Genomic DNA, 21,634 nt, shown 5'->3' with positions numbered 1-21,634 from the left:
TGAGGTATCACGCCCAGATCACTTCAGTTATTTTTCAGGTAGGGTCTTGTATTTTTTCCCTGGGCTGGCCTCATATTATAATCCTCCTACCTATGTCTCCTGCAGAACTGCGCCTAGCAGCCAGTCCAGTCATTTTCTGTTTTGGTTTTTTTCGCAGTACTGCACAGGACCTCTCACTTGCTAGGCAGGTATGCTACCACTTGAGCTACTCTACTACCCCTTTTTGGTTTTGGGTGTTTTTGTTTTTTTGTTTGAGATAGGGTCTTGTTTTTTTTTTGCCTGGGGCTAGCCTCAAACATCAATCCTCCTGAATAGCTAAGATTACAGATGTAAACCACTGGTGCCAGGGTCAAGTTACTTGCTATGACTGAACCTTGGTTTCCTCTTCTGGACTGAGAAGATGACAAGAACAGTAATGACCTCCCAAGGTTATATAAGGCTCTAGGGAGAATGGGTGAAAGTATTTTGCAAAACAAAATAGGTTAAACAAATATGAAAAATCTAGAACCAATGTGCTGAAAATAAAAAGAATGAATATACATGAGGGAGCAAATTCACAAGAAAGCACCTGGCAAATGGTAAATGAAAGGGACAGCAAAGGTCACTTCAGTCACTGTTTCATGTCCAAATGATATTTCTTAGGCTGTCTCTGTTCTAAATGAACATAGAAACCTCTCTTAAAATCTTATGTTAAGATTCTACTATGAGGGCGTGGGGGAGGAGAGAGAAGGGGGCAGGGGGGGAGAGATGGCCCAAACAATGTACACACATATGAATAAATGAATAAACAATAAAAAAAGATACTACTATGAAAAAAAAGGTTAAAGTTACAATTGTACCCTGGATACAGCTGGGCTCGGGGGGTATCTGTCAAAGCAGATTGGCATATGGATGCTGGGGTTGTTCACTGGGGACAAGAGGGGAATGGGGTAAGAGGTTGGAGGCTGGGCCTGCCATATGATGACTCTGCTTCATGACCAAGTTCATATTTCTGGGAATGGGTGCTGCACATGGAGAAAAGAGTAACCAGCTGGGAGGTCTAGGCCAAGCCATCACTTCCTGACTGTATACTGGGGCCACCTTGGTAACTACTAGTCCCTCCTTCTGCCCCGTCAGTGTCCCTGGCTGCAGTATGGGAAATCAGACCTGAGCTCCATCGCCTGGTTCTGCACTAAGCACCCTGAGACAAGTCCCTTCCTGCCTTGTGAGTGACTGAGCCCTCTGGCTGGGCCAGGGAACACCCTCTGACGGGGGCTGGCCGAGGTTCCAATGGGCTCTGTGGTGGGTGTGCCCACTGTGAGACTGGACATACATTACATGCTGCACTGCTCTGGATGCTTCTCGCAGCCTGGGGTGTAGAACTGCTAGTGCACAGATCCTAGCGCCTTGATTCACCTTAAAGAAATGCTAAGGTGGCACTTTTAGAATCTTCAGAAAACAGTGTTTGTGGGCTTTCAGGGGTGGGTTTACATGTCCTTACTCGAGGTGCAAGAAGGCTCCAACCCCTAGGCCCCAACAGCTTGGGTTTCCTTTCCAAGCAGCACAGCTGAAGTGTGGGAAGAGCCGGAGTTTGGTGACAGTCAGCCTCAGGTCTGAGCCACATTTCCCTTATCTGTGAAGTGGGGATAAGTCCACCTGCCTCTGGCTTGTACAGATTTTACCAGGGTGCCCATGGAAGCCCTGGCACAGAGCCTGGCACTAAGCAGGTGCACAAGGAATGTGCTCAGACTGCCACTTCCTTCTCCAGTGTTCCAATGCCCAACAGCTTTCCCTCAGTCTCTCAGGCCCAGCAGGGCTTTCCTTGGGAGCGCAACACTCTGTGCTACCCCATCCAGCTCTTCCCACTCCTTTCCCACTCCCTGGGCCCTGCCTGAACCTCGCCCTCTTGTCTCATCTGGATGCTTACAAAGCCTCCTCCCTGTTGTCATTTTTTAATTCTTTCCAATTTACCCAGCCTGATTCATCTTCTTGAAAAAGTCTTCTGGTTGTGCTATCCCTGCTCTAAAACTTTCCATGGCTCCCCAGTGCCTGTTTTTCTGATGTTCAATGCTGCCTACAACCTCCCAGCTTTTCCAGTCAGAGCCCTGATGCCTCAGCAAAACTAGCAAGTATATGAGGGCTCGCCAAACACATGCTTACCTTCTAGCCCCCGCCCATTGGCCTTTGAACAAACCATTCTCTAGAATGAATGCCAGCTCCACCCTCTGTCTCAGCCAATCCAGCCTCCTTCAAAGGGCTCTTGTTCCTCTGGCTCAGGCTCATTTCTTCTATCTCAGACAATGCCTTTCCTCAGCAGACACTTAATTACAGACTGTCACACAAGTCTCTCATAATTGTAGGCCTTGTCTCCATCATCAGACCCTAAGTTCCCAGGGGCAGAGGCCTGGTCTGTCAGTTCTTCCCCTTTCTTTCCTCTCTGGGCCGGCGCAGACTGGAAGAGCAGGCCCCAGTAAGAGAATGCTTCCCCAATTCAGCTCCAGCCTGAGCTGAGTGGAGCTCCAACCACATGGGACCACTTGTCTTGTTCTGTGAGGAAACTTTGCTGGCCAAACCAGACCTGCCAGCTCTGGTTCTACACCTGGTGATCCACCAGCCATGTTCAGGAGTGAGGAAGACCTGGGGTGAGGCAGGGCTGTGGTGCTACTTGGCCATGGCACTGTCTTGCTCCAGGAACCTAGGCTTGTCCCTCCTCCTCCCCAGGCCTGCTTCCTTACTGTGAAATAAGAAACAGCCATCTTTCAGCCCTAGAATATGGGCTTTATTGTCTTTAAGGCAGGCTCAGTTTCCAGGAACAGGTGTGGATGAGGCGCACAGCTGATTCCAGCTCAGACTAAGTAAGGACAGGCAGCTACAGTCAGCACGGGGAGCTCTGGGAACCTGAGAAGCATTCAACTGCACACCTCATCACCCTCATTAAAGTCCTGTTGACGACTGGATTTCATTCCTGCTCAGGTGTTCCATTCCACAGCCTTCGCCCTGGCCTGCTTGACAGTGTCTGCTGCCTGGGCTAAGCTGCAGAAGGGAGACTGGCTGCTAAACAACCAGCCCTGTCCCCAACAAAGATGGGTGATGCTGATGGCCACTCTTTGAGGGGGCCTTACTTTGAGCTCCCAGTCTCACAGTACACTGAAGGCAGGCATTTCCATCTCAATCTGGCAGGGAAGAAAACTGAAGTACAGAAAATGGATCAACCCAGGGTCACACAAGCAAGGACAAGCCAGGCTGTTAATAAACCCAGGATACTCCCAGTTCACTTTTCTCAGACTGCCATCAACAGGCTCTCTGCATCAGAATCCACTAGAAGGCTGGAACAGAAAGTCCACTCTTGTCCCCAGACTTGCCAAAAGAGAATCTCTGTGGATAGAGCTCAGGAACCTGGAATCTACACAGCCAAGGAATGTAAATTCCATAGATGAAGAAACCGAGGAATAGAGAGGTGAAGGGGTTTGCTAAGGTCACACTTCAAGCCAGTGTGTGAACCTAGGACTGAACTCACAGGTGGACTCCAGGGCCAGCTGGGATGTCCTGACGGTGGTGTGTGTGACAGTGTGGACCTCCAGGGGAAGAGGGTACCACAGGAGGAGGTTGCAGCACAAATAAAGCCTGGCAGAAGAAAACTCAGGCAACTCCTTCTCCTTAGAGTATGGTCTGGGGAGCCCCAGGAAGAGAGGAAGTACATAGAGCCACTGCAGTCTTCCCCCATGAGCCCATCTGAGCATTTGGGATGAAAATCTGTGGCATGTGCCATGTACACCCAGGAGGACTCCGGCAGCCCTCAGGGTGTGTCTGGCTGCTGCTGAGAAAGCCAGGGGTGGTGAGTCAGTGCCTGCCCCATGTCAAGTCAGCCTCCTTTAAATGGCAGATGAGCTCAGAGACTGGGGAAATGTCAAGCAAATCCTCCTAGCAGAACAGATGCCAGAGCAGGCAGCCTGAGGGACAGGCCATCAGACAGAAGAAACAGACTTGGAGAAAAGCTGTGGGCTGCAGAAGAAAGTCAGGAGGCCTGGACTCTAAGCCTGCTCCAACTCTGCTGTGACATGAAACCCTGAGCAGTTCCCAGCCCTCTCTGGGCCCCCTATTTTTCATTCATTTGTGAAATAGGGTGAACCCCATTGACACCTTTCTCCCAGAATTGTTGTGAGAAACAATGATCAGGAAAGAGCTGGCAGATGCCACAATGGCTCCCAGAGTTGTGGAGATTAGAGGCTCACTACTGGTAATACTGGAACACTTGGCCAGGGCTTTCGTTGTTACCTGAACCCCAGCCACCAGACCTGGCCAAAGAAGTTGGGTTCTGTCTCATTCCCACCAAGAAAAAAGTGACCCACATATGACTGGGAAGGAAAGTTCACATTTATTAAGTGCCTATATATAAAAATTTCATTTAATCCTCACCCAAATCCTACAGCATAAATGATTTTGGGGGTACAGATGAGGAAATTACAGTTCAGAAAGTTCAAGATTACACAGGTGTCAGTGATGGAGATTGAGTAAAACCAGGTATTTGGGACTCTAAAACCCACACTTTTCCCACCCTCTGGGACAGCTGAGCAGAGCAGCCTGGTTATAAGACTCAGCTCAAACACCACCTCCTCGTGGAAACTCTCTGATCCCTCTGCCCAGACAGGACTTCTCATCTAGGCAACTCCACAGCTGTCATTAGCGCACAGTTGGCAGCACTCAGCACATTCTCTCTTTTCCTCTGTGATCAGACACATTTTTAAAAGGTAAGCTGAGCCACAGGTACACATGGGAGGTGGCCTTTGAGTTACTTTGGAACCCTCAAATGTCACAGCTGGAAGGACCTCAGATAGCATGCCATCCAACTCCCTTGCTTTTCAGAAGGAAAAATGTAGAATCAAAGAGAGAACAATTGTCTGAAGGCAAAGTCTCAGCTTCAGAGCTGGGAACAGAAGTGTTGGCATTCTGCCTCAGAATTTCTTTAGGAATTTCATGATTTCAGAATCAGTCTTAGGACAAAGATTGTTACTCCCTTTTCATAGATTAGGAAGCTGATACCCAAGGGAAAGTGGCCTCCCTGAAAGAGGGTGAGATGCAGGGGCAGAACCCATACTGAAGACCAAACCCTTCCTCTTCCCACTCCCAGTAATCCATGTAATGTGCAGAGCACAGAATACACAGGAGCAAGCCCGTGAATGTCAGACATTATAGATTATCATTATATACCAGGAGCCGTTGATACCAGCATGACAATGACTGCTTCAAAGGCAGCCCCATGGAAAAGGAACCAGGGGTCCTGGCTTAAACCCCTGTGGGTTCCTGGCCCTTCTAGGTCTCATCTCCTCATCTGTAAGACTGGGGGGCTGGGGCCAGTAGCTCAAACCTGTAATCCTAGCTACTTAGGAGGCAGCGATCAGGAGGATCAGGATTTGAAGCCAGCCCAAACATAGTTCTGTGAGACTCTACCTTGGAAAACCCTTCACAAAAATAGGGGTGGTGGAGTGGCTCAAGGTGAAGGCCCTGAGTTCAAGCCCCAGTACCACTAAAAAAAAAAAAAAAAAAAAGACTTGGGAGGACTAGACCAGCTGTTTTCATTTCCTGGTCCAAAGTTCTGGGACATCCATGGGTCCTTTAGAATAGACCCCAGCTCTCAGTAGAGCCTCTCTCAGCTGGGGCCATTGTCCCCCTCTCTGCGGGGGATGGGGGTGTGTGTGTGAATGGGACATACAGACACACACACACACAGACAGGAAACACAGTTAACAAACAGTGATTTTGTCCCCAAGTACCACTGTCCATACAGGGCTCACCCTTAAACAATAGGATGGCACATGGAAAATTCAACTGTCCCCCAGCACAGATGCCTGCATAGGCACGCCCACCTGGTTTTTATGAACTATCTGAGAAAGAACAATCAGGAATTGGGAGCATAAATAAGAGGCAGCCATCTCCTTCATCTTTCAGAAGGATAGGTGTATTTCTGAATAACTAGGTGGCAGTGCCTGGAGGGTAAAGCACCCCACTTTGTGGAATCTTGGGTCTTATCCCTCTGCCAGCTTGGGCAGGAACTAGCTGTGAACCAACTCAGGCAAGCTACTCCCCCGCTGGGGTTCAGTTTAAAGACAGGCTGACAGTCCCCAAAGCATGTCTACAGATGTTTCATTTGGTCTTCTTGATAACCTGTAAGGCCAACACACACACTCATTCCCTTTCACAGATGGGGAAACTGAGGCTTGGTGAGGTCAAGAGTCTCACTCAAGGTCACATCCCCTGAAGCTGGCAGAACAAAGACTCCAGAGGGATAAGACTGACAAATCCAATACTCAAGGGTGGTCCTATTAGGAACAATCCCTCTCCCCACTCATCTTGATTCCAGCCTCAGCAAGACCAAGTCTCACAAACCCTTGCTCACCCAGCCATTCTGGTGGCCTGCAAAGTTCTGGCCACAAACCCCCACAGATCCAGCTGCCTAGGCCACACCCCCCTGCAAAATTTCATTACTCAAGTTGGCAAGAACGCAGCCCCCACCCCCAGCTGGGTCTAAATAAACGCCCAAGTGATATCACATCCTGCTGCTGGCTCCAAAATAGCCCAGGCCTGCCCACAAGCCATCACAAAGTACCAGGCCATGCAGGGCCAAGCAGGCAGGGATGCCCAGCCCAGGCGCCCTGCACACACACAAGCATCTAAAGCAGAAGCCTCAGAGCAGGCTCCCTCCTGCCAGACAGTCTGGCCCCTCCCTCCTGGCCCCCCTGACCGGGAGGCCCCACAGCCTCCTCCTTGCCCCAGCACCAGCCCCTGCCCCAGCGCCAGCCCCATGGAGCCTCCACCGCGGCCAGCCTGCGGGACCACTCCGCCCGGCCCGACCCGGACACCCCACCACTCACATTGCTTCAAGAGCTCCAGACACAAAGCCATGAGGGCCGGATGGGGGTCAGAGACCCAGAGACCCGGCAGAGACAGAGAGAGAGAGAGGAGGGGAGAGGAAGAGACAAGGAGTAGAGGAGGGGGAGACAGGGGCCGGCAGAGAAGCAAGGAGGGGGCCAAGAGCCCCAGGCAGAGGAGCAGGCTCAAAGAGGGGCCTTCAGCGCTAGAACCAGTGGGGAGACCCCCGCAAGAGATACGGGGCACAGAGAGGTGGGGAGAGCAAAGCGGGGACTCCGATCCAGAGAGTGGGGGTGCTCGGAGAGAATACAAGGATAGACAGCGACAGGGGACAAACTAAGGAAAGACAAGAGAGGGAGCTGGGGAGATAGTAGAGGTCCAAGGAGACCTCCAAGGGATCTAGGATGTCCTGGCAGATATGGAGGACATCCAGAGGAGGGAACCCTGTGGGAACAGAGTCGGAGGCGGCTAGACCCCAGGGTCTGGGTACGGATTGAAGGGAGGATCCTAGAGGACTGTGCGGAAGCTCAGAGGGAATGCTGGGGGACAGTGGAGGGTGTTGTGAGAGGCCTCAAAAGATCTGGTGGCACTCTGAGAGGGCGTACAGAAGAATGCGGGTGCCAGAAAGGGTGTCTATGAGGGATGAGAGGAGTGCTTTGAGGGGAGACCCGAGATCGGGGAGCGAGGGAGGGGCGGGTGGAAGCGCGAGAGCAGAGACAAAGAGACAACGAGCCAGGGAGAGACAAAGCGGGCGCAGCGGGGACACGGGCCGGAGGGCTGGCGGCCGGACAGAAGGACGGAAACGCAGGCGGGCGGCGGACGGACGGACGGACGGACAGACGGGAGGAGGGCGGGGGCAGGGCAGGGCCGGGCGGGGGCGGCGCCCGTCTCCTTGCGGGGCCGCGGCTGCTCCAGGCGGCGCTGGGCAGGCCCCGGGCGTCCGGGCTGAGAAGGCGGCGGTGACGACGTGGACCGGACAGACGGACGGAGTGACGGACGGACTGGCGGCAGCTGCGGCCAGCGGCGGGCACTCACCCTCCTCCCTCACGCGGCCCGGCCCGAGGCTCCGGTTTTGTACGCCCGAGGGGCGGGGCCACCGGGTTAAAGCCCCGCGCCGGCCCCGCCCCGCCCCGCCCCCCGCGTCAGCCGCGCGCGCGTCGCCCGGGACTCCCGGGCCGGCCGGGGGCGCGCACAGCCCGCACGGCACGTGGCCCGGCGCGCGCGCGGCGGGGCTAGTGCGCAGGCGCGCGAGCGCTCAGCGCAGCCCTCGCCCTGTCGGCCAGCTCTGGAGGAAGAGCGCGCCCACGTCGGCACGCGCATGCCCGAGTTGGGGAGGGGGGGGAGTGGGAGGAAGCTCCGCCCCTCGAACCGCCCCGCCAAACCGGTTCCAGCTGGAACGCAACGCATGCTCCGTGCGGGAGGCGGACTGGGTGGGAATGCGCGTAGGTTCACCCGGTGAAACCTCGTCGTAACTAAGGAAACTGAGGCTTTGAGGCAACGACCGAGGTGGCCTTCTTGCCCCTCCGGGTCATCCCAGCCCTCGGGTCCTATAGACCCTGTGTCCTTGCAGTTCGTAGTTCCCCGCTCCGATCCATCCTTGGCTGGGCTTACCCGGGATCCTAGTTCCAGTCCCGCACCTGTGTTACCTTGCACGAGATGCTTTCATCCTCCCTGCACTTTACTGTCCTCGGTAAAATGAAACAGAAGTCACACCTGTGATGTCTAAAAGGGTATAGTGTCTGCCTTAGCCGGTTCCCACTTCTGCCTGGAGTTCCCAGCCTCGCGGTTCTGGACTTAAGGCCTTGCCTGCCTTAGATCTGCCTGCCACAGACCCAACTCCACACCCTGCCTTGCTGGGTGACCTCTGCAAGACCCTTCCCTGCTCTTCGTATCTGTTTTCGGGAAAATAGAATGGGGAAGAGGATCTTCCATGTCTCATGGTTGTGAGGACTGAAGAAGGAAACAGTGTTTCCAGCAACATTGATTTTTGCAAAAGTGTAATGATAAAACTACTGAGGGTTACAGAGCTCTTTGAATGCCAGGCATCAACTCTTAGTCACCAAATCCCCACGCTACACTTACTACTTATTTTTAAATTGATTTACCTAGGAAAAGGCAAGGTAAATTAATCATGAACCCTGACAATCCAAGGAAGCCCAGGATAAGATAGTTCTCTTTATTCCACCTTCCCCCTCCCAATTAAGTAACACACTCCTTGTGTGACCTTGGGCAAGTCCCTTTCCCTTTCTGGGACTTGGCAGCCTCATGTGTCCCCTAGAGAGAAACCACCAAGGCTGGATTACACCCTGTGGTCCTTGACTGAGTCCCTGAATTCAGTTCGTGGGATGGAAATGCAGAACTCATGCAGGCTCTGTCAGAGTTTGGACTTTACCAGATCTGAGATCCTGGGGCTGAGGGGATTTCAGCGCTCTCTGCTGTGCACTGGGTCCTTGTCTCAAGAGCCCCTATAGTCTGGCTAGCCTTCCTAAAAGCAGAGTTGGCTGGACCCCAAACTGAGGTGGAGGATAGGCAGGACTCAGCCGCCACCCCCCTCCACCCCTGCCCCAGTCTGGGCCCGGTGCATCCGATAAATGTCCTGTCCTCAATAGCCAGAAATGGCAGTTGAGGGAATGAGGCCTCTCCCCACTTTGCCTGACTACATAATACTCCCTCATCCCCACTTTGGCTGTCCTCCCTCCCTCACACTCTCTATCCAATCTAGCAAGGGATCTTGTTGACTTTAGAACCATCCAGGATGGAGCTGGTTGCCATGACCTCCCTCACTGCTACTCTGCATAAGCCACTATCACTTCCACATCACTGCATTACAGGCTTCTTGCCTCTCGATCAAAGCTGCACATGACAGCCTGATGTAAAAAATAGTTCCCCGCGTTACTCAGAGCCACAGCCAAAGTCAAAGACTTCGATGGCCTGTAGCCAGGCCCAACTCCCCCTTCCCCTCCTCTGACTTTATCTCTCACCCCTGGCTCTTTCTCCTCCCTTGCTCTGGCACAGTTACACTAGGCCTGGTTCCTCCTGCAACATAGCAGACACCCTTCTGCCTCAGGGCCTTTGCACACTCTTCCCCACCCACCTGGAGCATGTGCCCAGCACCACTCAATTCCTCACTGAATCTCTTCCTCAGTGGGCTCTATCCTAGCTATCCTAGTTATACCTCAACACCCTTCCCCTTGCTCTGCCAGCACTCCCAGCAACTTTCCAATAAGCTATATACTATTTATGCTTATGGTTTTGTCTCTCCTCTTCCTCTCCCAATAGAGTGTCCTGTCCTTGGAAGCAAGGGTTTCCATTTTGTTCACTGATGTGTCCCTGGCATTTGTAGTAGTCTGGCCTACAGTGGTTGATCAATGAACATCTGTCATGAAAGGACTGCAAGCATGTCCTTAACCACCATGCTGTAGAACCTGCATGGTTCTAGTTAAGTTCCTAGTTTCTCCTCTTTTGGGGTGACTGCTCTACCTTTGAAAGTGTAAAAAGTGCCCCATTTGTCTTGTCTTGCCCATCAGTCTCAGTCCTGAGGTTGAAGGCCTGTCTGCCAATTCTACAGTCCCAGTCACTATTTCTCCCAATTGTTTGCTGAAGAATGAGACTTAGAAGAGTGATGATCCATGCACTCAGCACATAGGGGGCACTCGATTAGCCCCAGCTTGGTGGGGCCCAGGAAGGAAGCCTGCCTTCTGCCCAGTACCTCCTTCAGTAGTAAGGAATCTGGGCTCTTCCTCACTCATTCTAGGAAGGCCTCTTGGATCTTCCTGTCACTCTCTGATTGCGGCCCCTCCCAGTCCTCACTGTCCCTTGCTTGGACTACTGCACAGCCTCTAACCCATCTGCACATGCTGCCTGATTCTCCCGAAACTCCTGTGGCCACATAGCACCTCTGTGTCTCTACTTTGGATGTCCACCCCTGTGTAGGACAATGGAGAACTCAGGCAGATCCAGGTGGGAAAGGGCTCCTTGACCTACCTTCTGGGTGATCTCAACTGTGGTATCTTCTCTAGACTGCAGTTGCTTTATGAAATCAATCAATCTGTGTGTGTGTGTGTGTGTGTGTGTGTGTGTGTGTGTGTGTGTGTAACTGGGTTAAATCAGGACTGGCAGATACATGTTGTTAACTCTCCTGGCCAAAGCAGACATCACCAATCAATGGTAGTACACTTAATCTACTTAGCTAGATCTCAGTCTTGAGCTCAAGGGATCAGAAATGACATGTGAATTGAAATCTGTTGGCAATCACTGACACTCTAGATCTGGGCTGGGCTGAGCTGATGGAAGCCTGCAGAGTAATAACCAGAAACTGAGGTGGGCCAGGCCTGGAGTAGGCTTGGGGGACCAGGCGGACTGAAGGGATTTTGTCAGCCTCCATTCCTATGTATATGGGTGCAGGGAGGGAAATGACTCAGAGAAGAAACCAGGAGAGTTCTAGGGAATGGGAGAGGGGGACAAAGAAGGGAGGGCAGAGCAGCCTATGGCTTGAATGGTCACAGATGCTGGAGGGGTCTCCAAACCCAACCCTCAAAACATAGATAGGGAATGTCGGGCCTAGGGAGGAGCAAGTACCTCAGACTAACACTAGAGCTGAAACTAGTTCTCAGGGCCCCTGAGCAGGGAACAGGGTGTTTTCTGGACCAGGACTTATCTCACTTCAGCCTCGAGCCTTCAGTATAGTCAGAATGACACCATGTGTGCACCTGTGTGTGCACATGTGTTCACAGGTGCAGGTGCAGAAAATGCAGTTGGCAGAAACCACCCAGCAGCATCCATACTTGCTGATGTCCCTGTGTGATGTCCCAGGCTCCCCATGATTCAGAGTGAGTGGGAGAGAGGAAGAATGGGGAGGATCAGAAACAGACGGAAGGAGGGAAAGAGGGTGGGGAGAAGGAAAAGAGGATTGAGGGAGAGCCAGAAAGCAAAGAAGGGGAGAGAAGTGGGGGAGCATGAGGGAGCTTTGTCTGTTTTCTTCTTTCTCAGAAGCATAGAGGAGAGGCCAGATGGGGCAGACTGGTCATAGCAACAATGTCCCCTCCCAGGTGTCCTTTGGCTGGGGAGGGACATGTAAATGCAGCCTGGCTACTGCCTCCCCCAGTCCCAGCTGGAATTGACCAGCCAGCCAGTCACCTGCCAGAGCTATTTCTGGAATGTGGAATCTGGGTCAGAAAGGGGGAGGGAGGCGTGGCAGTGGCAGCCCTGGAGCTGGGAAGTTGTCAGCTCTGGGTGGTGGGTGGGCAGCTCCGTGTCCTGCCACAGCCACTCAAGAGAGGCCAGCCCCTGCCAGTCTCCCACTGCTTCCATATCCGCCCTTCTCCACATCTCCCCACCTGCCTTGTGCATGCGTGCCCATGGGAGAGGAACAAAGAGTTTTGATGGCCCTCAGCAACAGGGGGCTCAGAACAGACCTGGGTGGGGGAGCTCTGAGGACGCACTCCTTGGAGACAGATATTGCAGAGGAGGATCCTCTGAGCAGGGATGACCCTGCCCCGGGACAGTGGCTAAGTGAGGGTGCACCTGTGTGTGTTGGTACGTCTGCATGGAGGCTGGTGATTACGGCAGGACAGCCATGTAGGGTTGTACATGTTTTGCACTGATTAAGGGAGGGATGCCACAAAAGGCGGGGGGAGTTCTATTCACAATATAGACATAATTGAATTACATAATTACTATGATCAATTTCTGGCAGATGGAAGTAAAGGACCTTATTCTAGTAGAAGCTGTACATCATGACAACTTTTTAGCAAATGGCAGTGAAGTGTCAAGGAGGAGTGCCCCTTAACACCAGGCTGCCTCATGGACCAGCTGCAGTCACAAACTTGCATGTGCCACCTTAGGTTTTCCGTGTGTGGCAGGGGAGTTACTTTCTGAGCATGAGGGCAAGAAGAGCAGGGGTGTGGTACTCACTGTGGACACATGCAGTGAGGGCTGACGGGGTGATATTTTTTTTTTTTGGCTGTACTGGGAATTGAACTTAGGGCTTCCTACTTGAGCCACACCCCCATCTTCTATTTTTAGTGTGTTTTTGAGATAGGGTCTTGCAATTTTGCCCAGGCTGGCCTCTGACCAAGATTCTCCTACTTCTGCCTCCTGAGTAGCTGGGATCACAGGTATGTATTACCTCACCTGGCTTGTTTTTTGTTATTGTTTGTTTGAGATAGGGTCAGGTTAGTTTTTGCCAGGGTTGGTCTTAAACAGTGATCTTCCTAATTCTGCCTCCCACCTGGGATTACAGAGGTGCACCACCACACGCCCCACCTTGTGGTGATGAATTCTTTTGGTGCTCCCAATCTAGTAAGACATGCTTCCCTTACAGATGTGGAAGGGGCCTGAGCCTTGATGGGGACATACAGGTTCATGAGCGTATGTGCAGGTGTGTTAGTTGATCTAATGTGTGCATATGAGAATGTCATATCTATTTCATTCCATACACAGGTCTAGGAGTACAGACTTTCTACATGTCTGTAAGTAGATATGTATGTGCATACATGTCTGGGCAGGTGTGATACCTTCTTGACTATCTTGGCTTGGGCTGAAGCCTGCAAACTAGGACTAACTGGAGACCCTCTCATCTACATTTAATGCCAAGTCATCTGCACAGGATGCGCTGGGCAGGGCGGGGTGTGTGTGTGTGTGTGTGTGTGTGTGTGTGTGTGTGTGTGTGTGTGTATGTGTGATGACTGACTGAATTGTTGGTCTCAATTCTCAACCCCTCTTTGTATTCAGAGTCTTCATAGCCATAGTATCTCCCACAAAAGATGTAATGTGTTTTGCTGGACCCTGGCCTTGGACTCATGTGCTTTGCTTTGATCAACTAGATTTTAGCTGATATGACATAAAGAGAAATTTGAGCCAGGTGCCGGGTGGCTCATGCCTGTAATCCTAGCTACTCAGGAGGTAGAGATTAGGAGGATCATGGTTCAAAGCCAGCCCCGGGCAAATAGTTCTCAAGACTCTATCTCGAAAAAAACTATCACCAAAAAAAAAAAAAAGGCTGGTAGAGTGGCTCAAGGTGTAGGCCCTGAGTTCAAATCCCAGTACCGCAAAAAAAAAAAAAAAAGAGAAAGAAACTTGAAATGTGCTTGCACAATGAAGCCTCCCTGGTCTACTTCTGCCACCACCATGGGAAGAACATGTTCTGGCTAGGCCAATGAATCCAGAGCACACTTTGATCCTAGGATGTAGGGCACATGGAACAGAACCAGCTGACCTGCAGACTCATGAAAATGAATGCTTATTATTGTGTGACACTGTGTTTGATACACAGCATTATTGTGATGATAGCTGACTGATACACATTGGTACCAAAAGTGGAGTGTGATTGAAATAAAAACTGAAACTACGGAGCACTGGTTCTAGGACCAAATGGTGAGTAAACAGTGAGTCAACAGTTATAGGAGGCTTGAAAAAAGAGGCCCAGGATTATGTGTGGGTCAGAACTCTTGGTAAAACTCTCATCTATAGTAAGTTGAGGAGAACAGATGCATTTGGGCAAGATAGATTCCAGGCAAAATGCTGAAAGCAAGAGCTAGCTTCTTTTGGCTGCATTTGATAAGGACTTACAAGAAAGAGAGAATCTCATAAAAGAAATAGCCAATCTGTAGGGAGCATTTAGAGGAAATCAAAAGAGCCCAGAAATCACTGAGTTGGAAAATAAATCTGTCTACTCCAATCTCCCCAGCCAGTAGATGATTCTCAAATTAAGGTACAGCCTAGAGACAAAGATCAAACCAAGGTCATAGCTGGTTAAAACACAGCATGGAAACCAGATTAGCTCTAGTCTTTTTATTAACACTCTAAGATGCCATCTAGTAGATCTCAGCTGATCAAAAGAGCTGGCAGAAAGCGTAAGGATATGGGTCCAGAGAAGCCTAATGTGCTCAAAGTGGCATAATTAAGTCATGACAGTGGCACAGTTGAGCCCTGGTGGCTCAGGCCTATAATCCTAGCTACTTGGGAGGCTGAGATTGAGAGGATCAGGGTTCAAGGCCAGCTTGAGCAAATAGTTTGCAAAACCCCCATCTCCAAAATAACCAGAATAAAATGCACTGGAGGTGTGGATCAAGCAGTAGAACACCTGTTTTACAAGGGCATAACCCTGAGTTCAAACCCCAGTCCCACCAAAAAGAAAGAGAGAGAGAGAGAGAGACAGAGAAATGACTTAAAAAATTAATATAATTGTGTGTGTGGCTTTGGCATATGGAATTACGTGGAATCAAATACATAGAAAACCCATAAAGTGTTTGAGGCAGGTGCATGGGTAACACTGATCACCTTAGGCCAAGAAGTAAGCTCATTCAGGATGTAAAAATACATCTCTCTCTCTTTCTTCAGGAACCAGGCTAAGGAAGGTAGTCAGCTGTCCAATGGTCATATTCTCCAGGATAGGAGATATTCCAGAAGCCAGGTGCAGTAGCTCAAGCCTGTAATCATAGCTACTCAGGAGGCAGAGATCAGGAGGATCATGGTTCAAAGCTAGCCAAGGCAAAATGTTCCCAAGATCCCATCTCAACCAATGGCTGGGCACTGGCCTGAGCCTTTATCCTAGCTACACGGGCAGCACAAATAGGAGGATTGCAGTCCACATTGGACTTGCACTTGTCAGGCAGGCACTGTACCAACTTAGTCATCCCCCAGTCCAGATCAGGAGATCCTGATGCCATGTTTGGATGAAACTTTGGAGAGTCTTGGGCTTAGTATTTTCTACATGGGGGGGGGCATAAATAAATGGCCAAGAGGATGGAGTACAGCATATTGAACTATTGGCCTCTATCTAAAACCTTTGCCATATGAATTCAGTTTCTTTCACAAAAGGTGAGTGGGTACTTCATCCCTTGACTTTGAGCTCAGTCATGTGACTTTCTTTAGCCAAAAGGATGTTAGCAGAATGTTTTTGTATAGTTGAACAAGGTCTCGTATAGGCCTTGAATGTTCTTGTGTAGTTAGGCTTAGTCTATGATCCCAGGAGGACCCTCTGGTCCCACGAGGAGGATGAGAGACAGTGGTGCAGAGCTGTTCTAACTGACAAACTTGGGAGTAAGAAAGTGTGGCTGAAGTTTTTGCCCAGTGTGGCCACAGACCGTAACCCTCCTATCTAAGGCCTCCCCAGTAGCTGGGAAGACAGGTGCATACTACCACACCCAAAATGGGGTCTTGCCAACTTTTTTGCCCAGGCTGGCCTCAAACTGAGATCCTCTCAATCTCTGAATAACTGGGATTACAGCTGTGAGCCACCACACCAGGTCTGTGCTGTTTTGCCTTGGCTGTGGCTTTCTATTATTGTGCTTGCTCAGTCACATGAGCCTCTGCTTCCTATGCTCACACATGGGTTATCTCCAGAGGAGTTGGAATAGCATCAGGACGGGTAGACTGTCTCTGATTGTGAACATGAGAGAACCCTGCTAACTGCCTTTGGGAAGGCTGGAGGCCGATCTCACCCTCTCTCTACAACTCTGCCCACCCTGTAGGTTCCAGTTTCCCTACAGGTCTGCCCATTAGCAGGTAGCGCCTCTAAGCCAGGAAGCAACCAAGGATCCCATAGGCTCCAGCCTTCTCCCAAACCCGCCCACCAACAGTCTGCTCCTGCCACTCGGTTTCCGTTCCAGTTCGCCAACCGGTAGGAAGTACAGCCCTAAAACCTCCGTTCTTCCAGCTCTCTGTGCATTACTTCCCAGCATTCCCCCAGGCTGGCCCACCAGATATGGTTCCCAAAGTCTCCTTGCAAACAAAACAAACAAAAAAATCAACCCTTCCCCATGGCCATACTCACTTGGAAGCGTCCGACTGTTGCTGAGACTGCCTGTGCTGGGCGGTGGGGAGAGGGACTGCAGGGAGACACTGTCCTCCTCCTGCGAGCAGCCTGCCTGGATTGCACGCAGGTAGCTGTGGCTGCGGGAGCGGAAGTAGCTGGGCAGCGGTAAGTCCAGCGCCTCCGCCGCCGCAGACTCCGCTTCGCTGCAGGCTGACTCGCAGGCCGCCTCGTACTGGTCGCTCAGATCTGCCTCCCGTACCTGTCCAGGCAAGGGCGGGCGTCAGGAGCCTGCTTTGCCCATCCTTGGGGAAGGGGTGCTTGGTGGTCGGCTCAGCTGTGGAGCCGGAAAGTTTGCGGGCCTCCCCTCCCGTCTCTCAGGGCATTGATGGGCGGATGGAATGCGTAAGAAAAAAACAGCCCCTCTCACCTCTCTGGGTCTCAATTTTCCCATCTCTACAATGAGAAGAAAGTAGGAATACTGCAAGATGTTAACCAGACGATATCTTGTGTGTCCACAGTGATCACTGATAGAGTTTAAGGTCACATCTGAGCTCAGCATGAAAGAATTCTATAATCGATTAGGCACGTCTGCCATGAACGTTGTTGGAATGGGGTTTGCGGTAGGGCGGATGGATATTTAAAATCATAGGGTCCAATCCCTTCATTTTACAAGCCACCCCCTTCCCACCTCCCTACCCCAAAAATCCTGAGGACCAGTGAAGAGTGAGAGGAAGACACTTGTCAGAGGCACCCAGTGAAGAAGGGATAGAAGTATTTAAGGAAGATTACTCTATTCTCGGTGTAAAGAATGGATGCTGGGGCAAGGGTGAGGGTCTGGAATAGAGGCAGAGGCCAGAGATGAAGTTCAAGCAAGGCCTAGTAAGAGAAGGTAAGACTGGGGTGGGGATGGTAGCACCAAGGATTGTTTAGTGATGTCTGCAGGGCCAGTGCGGAGAATGGTGATATATAGACTATCTGCCCTCTCACATTTAGTTCAGTTTTGTCCACATAGTACCTAAGTGTGCCTCCATAGATGACTGTCTGGGATCCTGCAAATGTGAAGCTGGAGGTGTGAGCAGAGGGGCATCTCCACACACCATACACCCTAAGTGTTCTAGAAGGGCTGTCTGACCTGTCTGAGGCTATGCTGGTAACTGGGGACCACAAAGTATAAGCCGAGGAGTCAGCTGGCCAAAGAGGGACACTAGGTGGAGGCCTGAGCAGAGGCCAGAACTAGAGGAGGGGGCACAAGCTGACTGAGCATCATGTGGAGGAAAATATAGATTTGGCATGGGAACAGCTGTGAACCTGCTGTGTGATCTCAGGTCATCATGTGCTCTCTGGGCCAGACCTTCTTCATCTGGATGAGAGGAGCTGCCTGGGTATCCATGTATGCATGCATTTTGTAAACTACTGGATGGATCCTCACCCATTATGGAGGGCACTGGGAAAGGCTTAAATCTCTACTACCCAATATGGTCACTACGCCTGAGCAGTTGTTTAGGTTTAAGTTCATTAGAATTGAATAAAGTTTGCGAGTCACATTAGCTACATTTTACTTGCTCAAAAGTCACATGTGACTATGGCTACCATTGACAGGTGTGGACTGTAGAACACTTTTCATCACGCAGAAAGTGCTGCTGGACAGGGCTGATCAGTTAAACTACAGGCCACGTGGCATGCCCAAAGTTCACCTGGAGGTGGTATTAAAGCGAATGGTGTTTATCTTGCAAAGCTGTAAACCGAGGTACTTTGAGTGACCCTGTGACTGCCAAGGACAACCGGTTCTTGCTTTAGGAGTGTGCCACAACCATGTAGATCTGGAAGAAGACACCCAGGGTTTCAATCCCGGGTCTGTCATTTCCTTGTGATATGAACACAGGCAAGTTGTGTACTCACTCTGTGCCTCAGTTTTCCCATCTGTAAAAGAGACTAATCACAGTCTCAATTCAAGATATCAAGTGAGCTAACTCGCATCACATGCTCAGGGAAGAGTCTAGGAGAGTGAGAACCCGGTCACCCGTACCTGACAGTGTAGGCAGCTGCATGGAGTGAGCATGAAGATTTACAAGTATTGGTTAAAATAATCCCCCAATTGGGGGGGGGGGGCAGGCAGCTAGCCAGTGCTGCTGCGTTTCATAGTACTTATTATGTGCGGGGTCCTGCCTGGGAGTTCATGTGTTGCACTTCACATGTTTACCACGCACCTGCTGAAGTTAGGGGAGGAAGGAGTTGCCCAGCCCACTGTGGGCTCCATGAAAGCTTTCTGGAATAATGTGTTTTGAAGGAATACAGGGTTCCTATGACATGGGGGAGAGGGAAACATAAGGCATCCACACCTGGAAGCAGGAGGCAGTTCAGTCCTAGCTTTGCCCCTGTGTAGCCTTAGGCAGGCCTCTTGCTACTCCTGGCTACGTTGAGGAGGTAAGCTCAGAACTTTTTCTGCCCCACTTTCTGGTCTTGGAGCTGGGGGGGAAGGGGCCACGCCCAGGGGCGGGATGGGTATTCATGGGAGGAGGCCCTTCAGGCAGCCAGACAGTGCAAAGCACAGCACTACCTGCTCCAGTGCCGGAGCTTTTATAAAGTTGAAAAGTCTTCCCACCTTAAAGGTCCTTCTGGGGCTCTAGAAAGGGAAAAAGTTGGGGGACCTGGGGAATGGTGCCTGCCCCCTTACCTGTCCAAAAAAAACAGGGCCTGGCCCAGGCTTTGGGGGAGGGAAGAAAGGAAGGAGGAAGCCAGGAGACTTTTGGGGACTCCCCCATTGTCTGTGGTTATTTCTTGCCCCATCTATAGAACCTAACTCATCATTTCCCATTACTTTTTTTTTTTTTTGGTGGGTCTAGGGTTTGAACTCATGGCCTTGCCCTTGCAAAACATGAGCTCTACCACTTGAGCCACACTTCCAGTTCATTTTGCTCTGGTTATTTTGGAGATGCGATCTCATGAACTATTTGCCTGGCCTGGCCTCAAACCTTGATCCTCCAGATCTCAGCATCCAAAGTAGCTAGGATTACAGGCGTGAGCCACCAGCACCTGGCTCTTTTCCCATTTCTCAGAAGAGGAAATTGAGGCACAGAAGAGAAGTGAGAGAGGTGGGGAGTAGAGGATCAGGACGTCACTGTGATCCTCAGTTCCAGCCCCACTGGAGGTGGTCTTCTTAGTGGTGGTTCTGTTTGTGCTTCCCAGGCTGGGTGCCAGAACCACTCAGACGCAGGCCTAAGACCCAGCCCTCAATTCTGGATTGGGATGTAAGCATACTGACCTGCTGCTCATGGCCAAACAACTGGGGGATCAGGGAGGCCTGTCCAAACATCTGCAGGAAAGAGAGGGTGAGGATTATGGGGGAGCCAGGGCTGGGGGTGGGAGGCTGGGATGGGATACTCAGGCTTGGGTTCCAGGGAGCTTGAGGCTGGTTGGCTGGGGCCCTGCTGCTAAGAGGGCTCCTTAGGCTTCCTCAGGATGGGGGTTCACTCTTAGGGCTGGGCATTACTGAGGACTTACAATCTGCTGTTTACAAGTCTGTTGTCTAGACCTTGGGACCATGGGTGCTCAGTCTGCTGCCTCTCACCTGGGCAGGCAGCCCACCTGGAAATGTAGGTTAGGGATGGCACCCAGAGCCATCTCTTCCCCAGGCCTGGAAGTCAGATATCTGACTTTGGGGTCACATATACGGCTCAGGTAGTTCAACCTTCTGAGAATGAGGGCTGGTGGGGCAGTCAGAGGACCCTGGACTAGGAGACAGCTGGAGCTGGGCGGGGAGCGGTGGGTAAGACCTGCAGGGTTCCCCAATTCCATGAGCCTTTTTATGTAGTCAAAGGGCAAAGATGTTCCAGGTACCTGGCCAGATGGGCATGGAGATGGGGTGTGAGAAACACAGAACTATGGAAGTGGAGACACAGTTGAGAGAACTGGAAAAAAATGTGAATGAGGCAATAAGGCACAGAGAGAGAGAGAGAGAGAGAGAGAGAGAGAGAGAGAGAGAGAGAGAGACAGACAGACACAAGCAGTCAGGAAGACAGAGGAGAAAACATGGTAGGATAAGAGAGACAGGGAGGGACACAGCCATTCGACAAACACTGAGCATCTGCCATTGTGCCAGGTGCTGAGGACACTGCAGGGAATAAGACAAGGTCCCTGCCTACTACAGGGAGATCCCAGTCTTATTTAATGATGACGTTAAATAAATAACCCCAGATAGTGGCAGGTTAAGCAAGGGACAGGGACAGTGTGAGGGGTGGGAGTGAGTTGCCACTATGGATAGAGTGATGGAGAAGGACTCTCTGAGAACTGACATTTGAGCCAAGACCTGAGACACAGGAGGCACCTTGCTGTGCAGGAGTCTGAGAGCGGAGCACTCTAGGGAGAGAGAGTAGTGAGTGCAGTGAGACTAGGATGGACAAAATGTCACCTAGGTGTGTGAGGGGCAGAGGCCAGGGTGGATGCTCAGATGGAATTTGCTGGGGCCTGCATGAAGATGGCAGGGGCAGAGGGTCCCAAGGGCTGGGGTGCTCCACCCCTCCCCACATCTGAGGTCAGACTCTTGGGTGTCTCTAGGGCTGGGAGAATGGAATGTGAGCAGTCAGGTCTCCAGTCTCAGGCATACTAGGCAAGCACTCTACTACTGAGCTATGTGCCAAGACCTCTAAGTGATCCACTAGACCTGGCCACGGGCCTGTGCGCTATGGGACTAAGTCCTGTCCCTGCCTGGAGAGGAGGCTGGTCTACTGTGCTTCTTCCATGGGAGTCTGCCCTCTCTGGGCCTCATCTCCCCACCCACATCATGAAGGGAGCACAGGACTTGGCTGTCCTCTCTTTGCAAACCCTAAGGTACTGTGTCCACATCAGGGGATGAGTCTAACAGCCTTAGATCCCTGCTTGGCTTTCCCTCCTCCTAGGTGAGAACTCACCTCTCGGAGCCTCAGCTTTCTCATCTGGGAAATAGAGCTATAGATAATAAAGCAATCTCTGTGAGGATTCAAGGAGCTGAAGGTAAATGAGAAGAGCAGCACAGAACACTTGTCCCTGTTAGTG

The 21,634-nt window shown here is 51.4% G+C and overlaps 1 protein-coding gene across 4 annotated transcripts in view; it reads right to left on the bottom strand.

Annotated features, from left to right (window-relative positions):
* Dlgap4 (DLG associated protein 4) overlaps positions 1–21,634 on the bottom strand; it is a 168,807-nt gene that overhangs the window by 46,469 nt on the left and 100,704 nt on the right. For 3 of the 4 annotated variants that reach the window (XM_074074703.1, XM_020181456.2, XM_020181455.2), the window contains exons 6-7: positions 19,866–19,916; positions 16,622–16,862 (exon numbers count right to left, since the gene is read on the bottom strand). In XM_074074703.1, the coding sequence (XP_073930804.1) occupies positions 16,622–16,862; positions 19,866–19,916 (292 nt within the window). Of the gene's footprint in view, positions 1–6,848; positions 7,856–16,621; positions 16,863–19,865; positions 19,917–21,634 lie in introns of those variants that run through there. The other variant, XM_020181458.2, reaches the window with a different exon arrangement.

This window comes from Castor canadensis, chromosome 5, assembly GCF_047511655.1.
Source record: "Castor canadensis chromosome 5, mCasCan1.hap1v2, whole genome shotgun sequence".
NCBI classification, from domain to species: Eukaryota; Metazoa; Chordata; class Mammalia; order Rodentia; family Castoridae; genus Castor; species Castor canadensis.
Note: the sequence above shows the minus strand (reverse complement) of the source record. Positions and strands in the feature narration are given on the sequence as shown.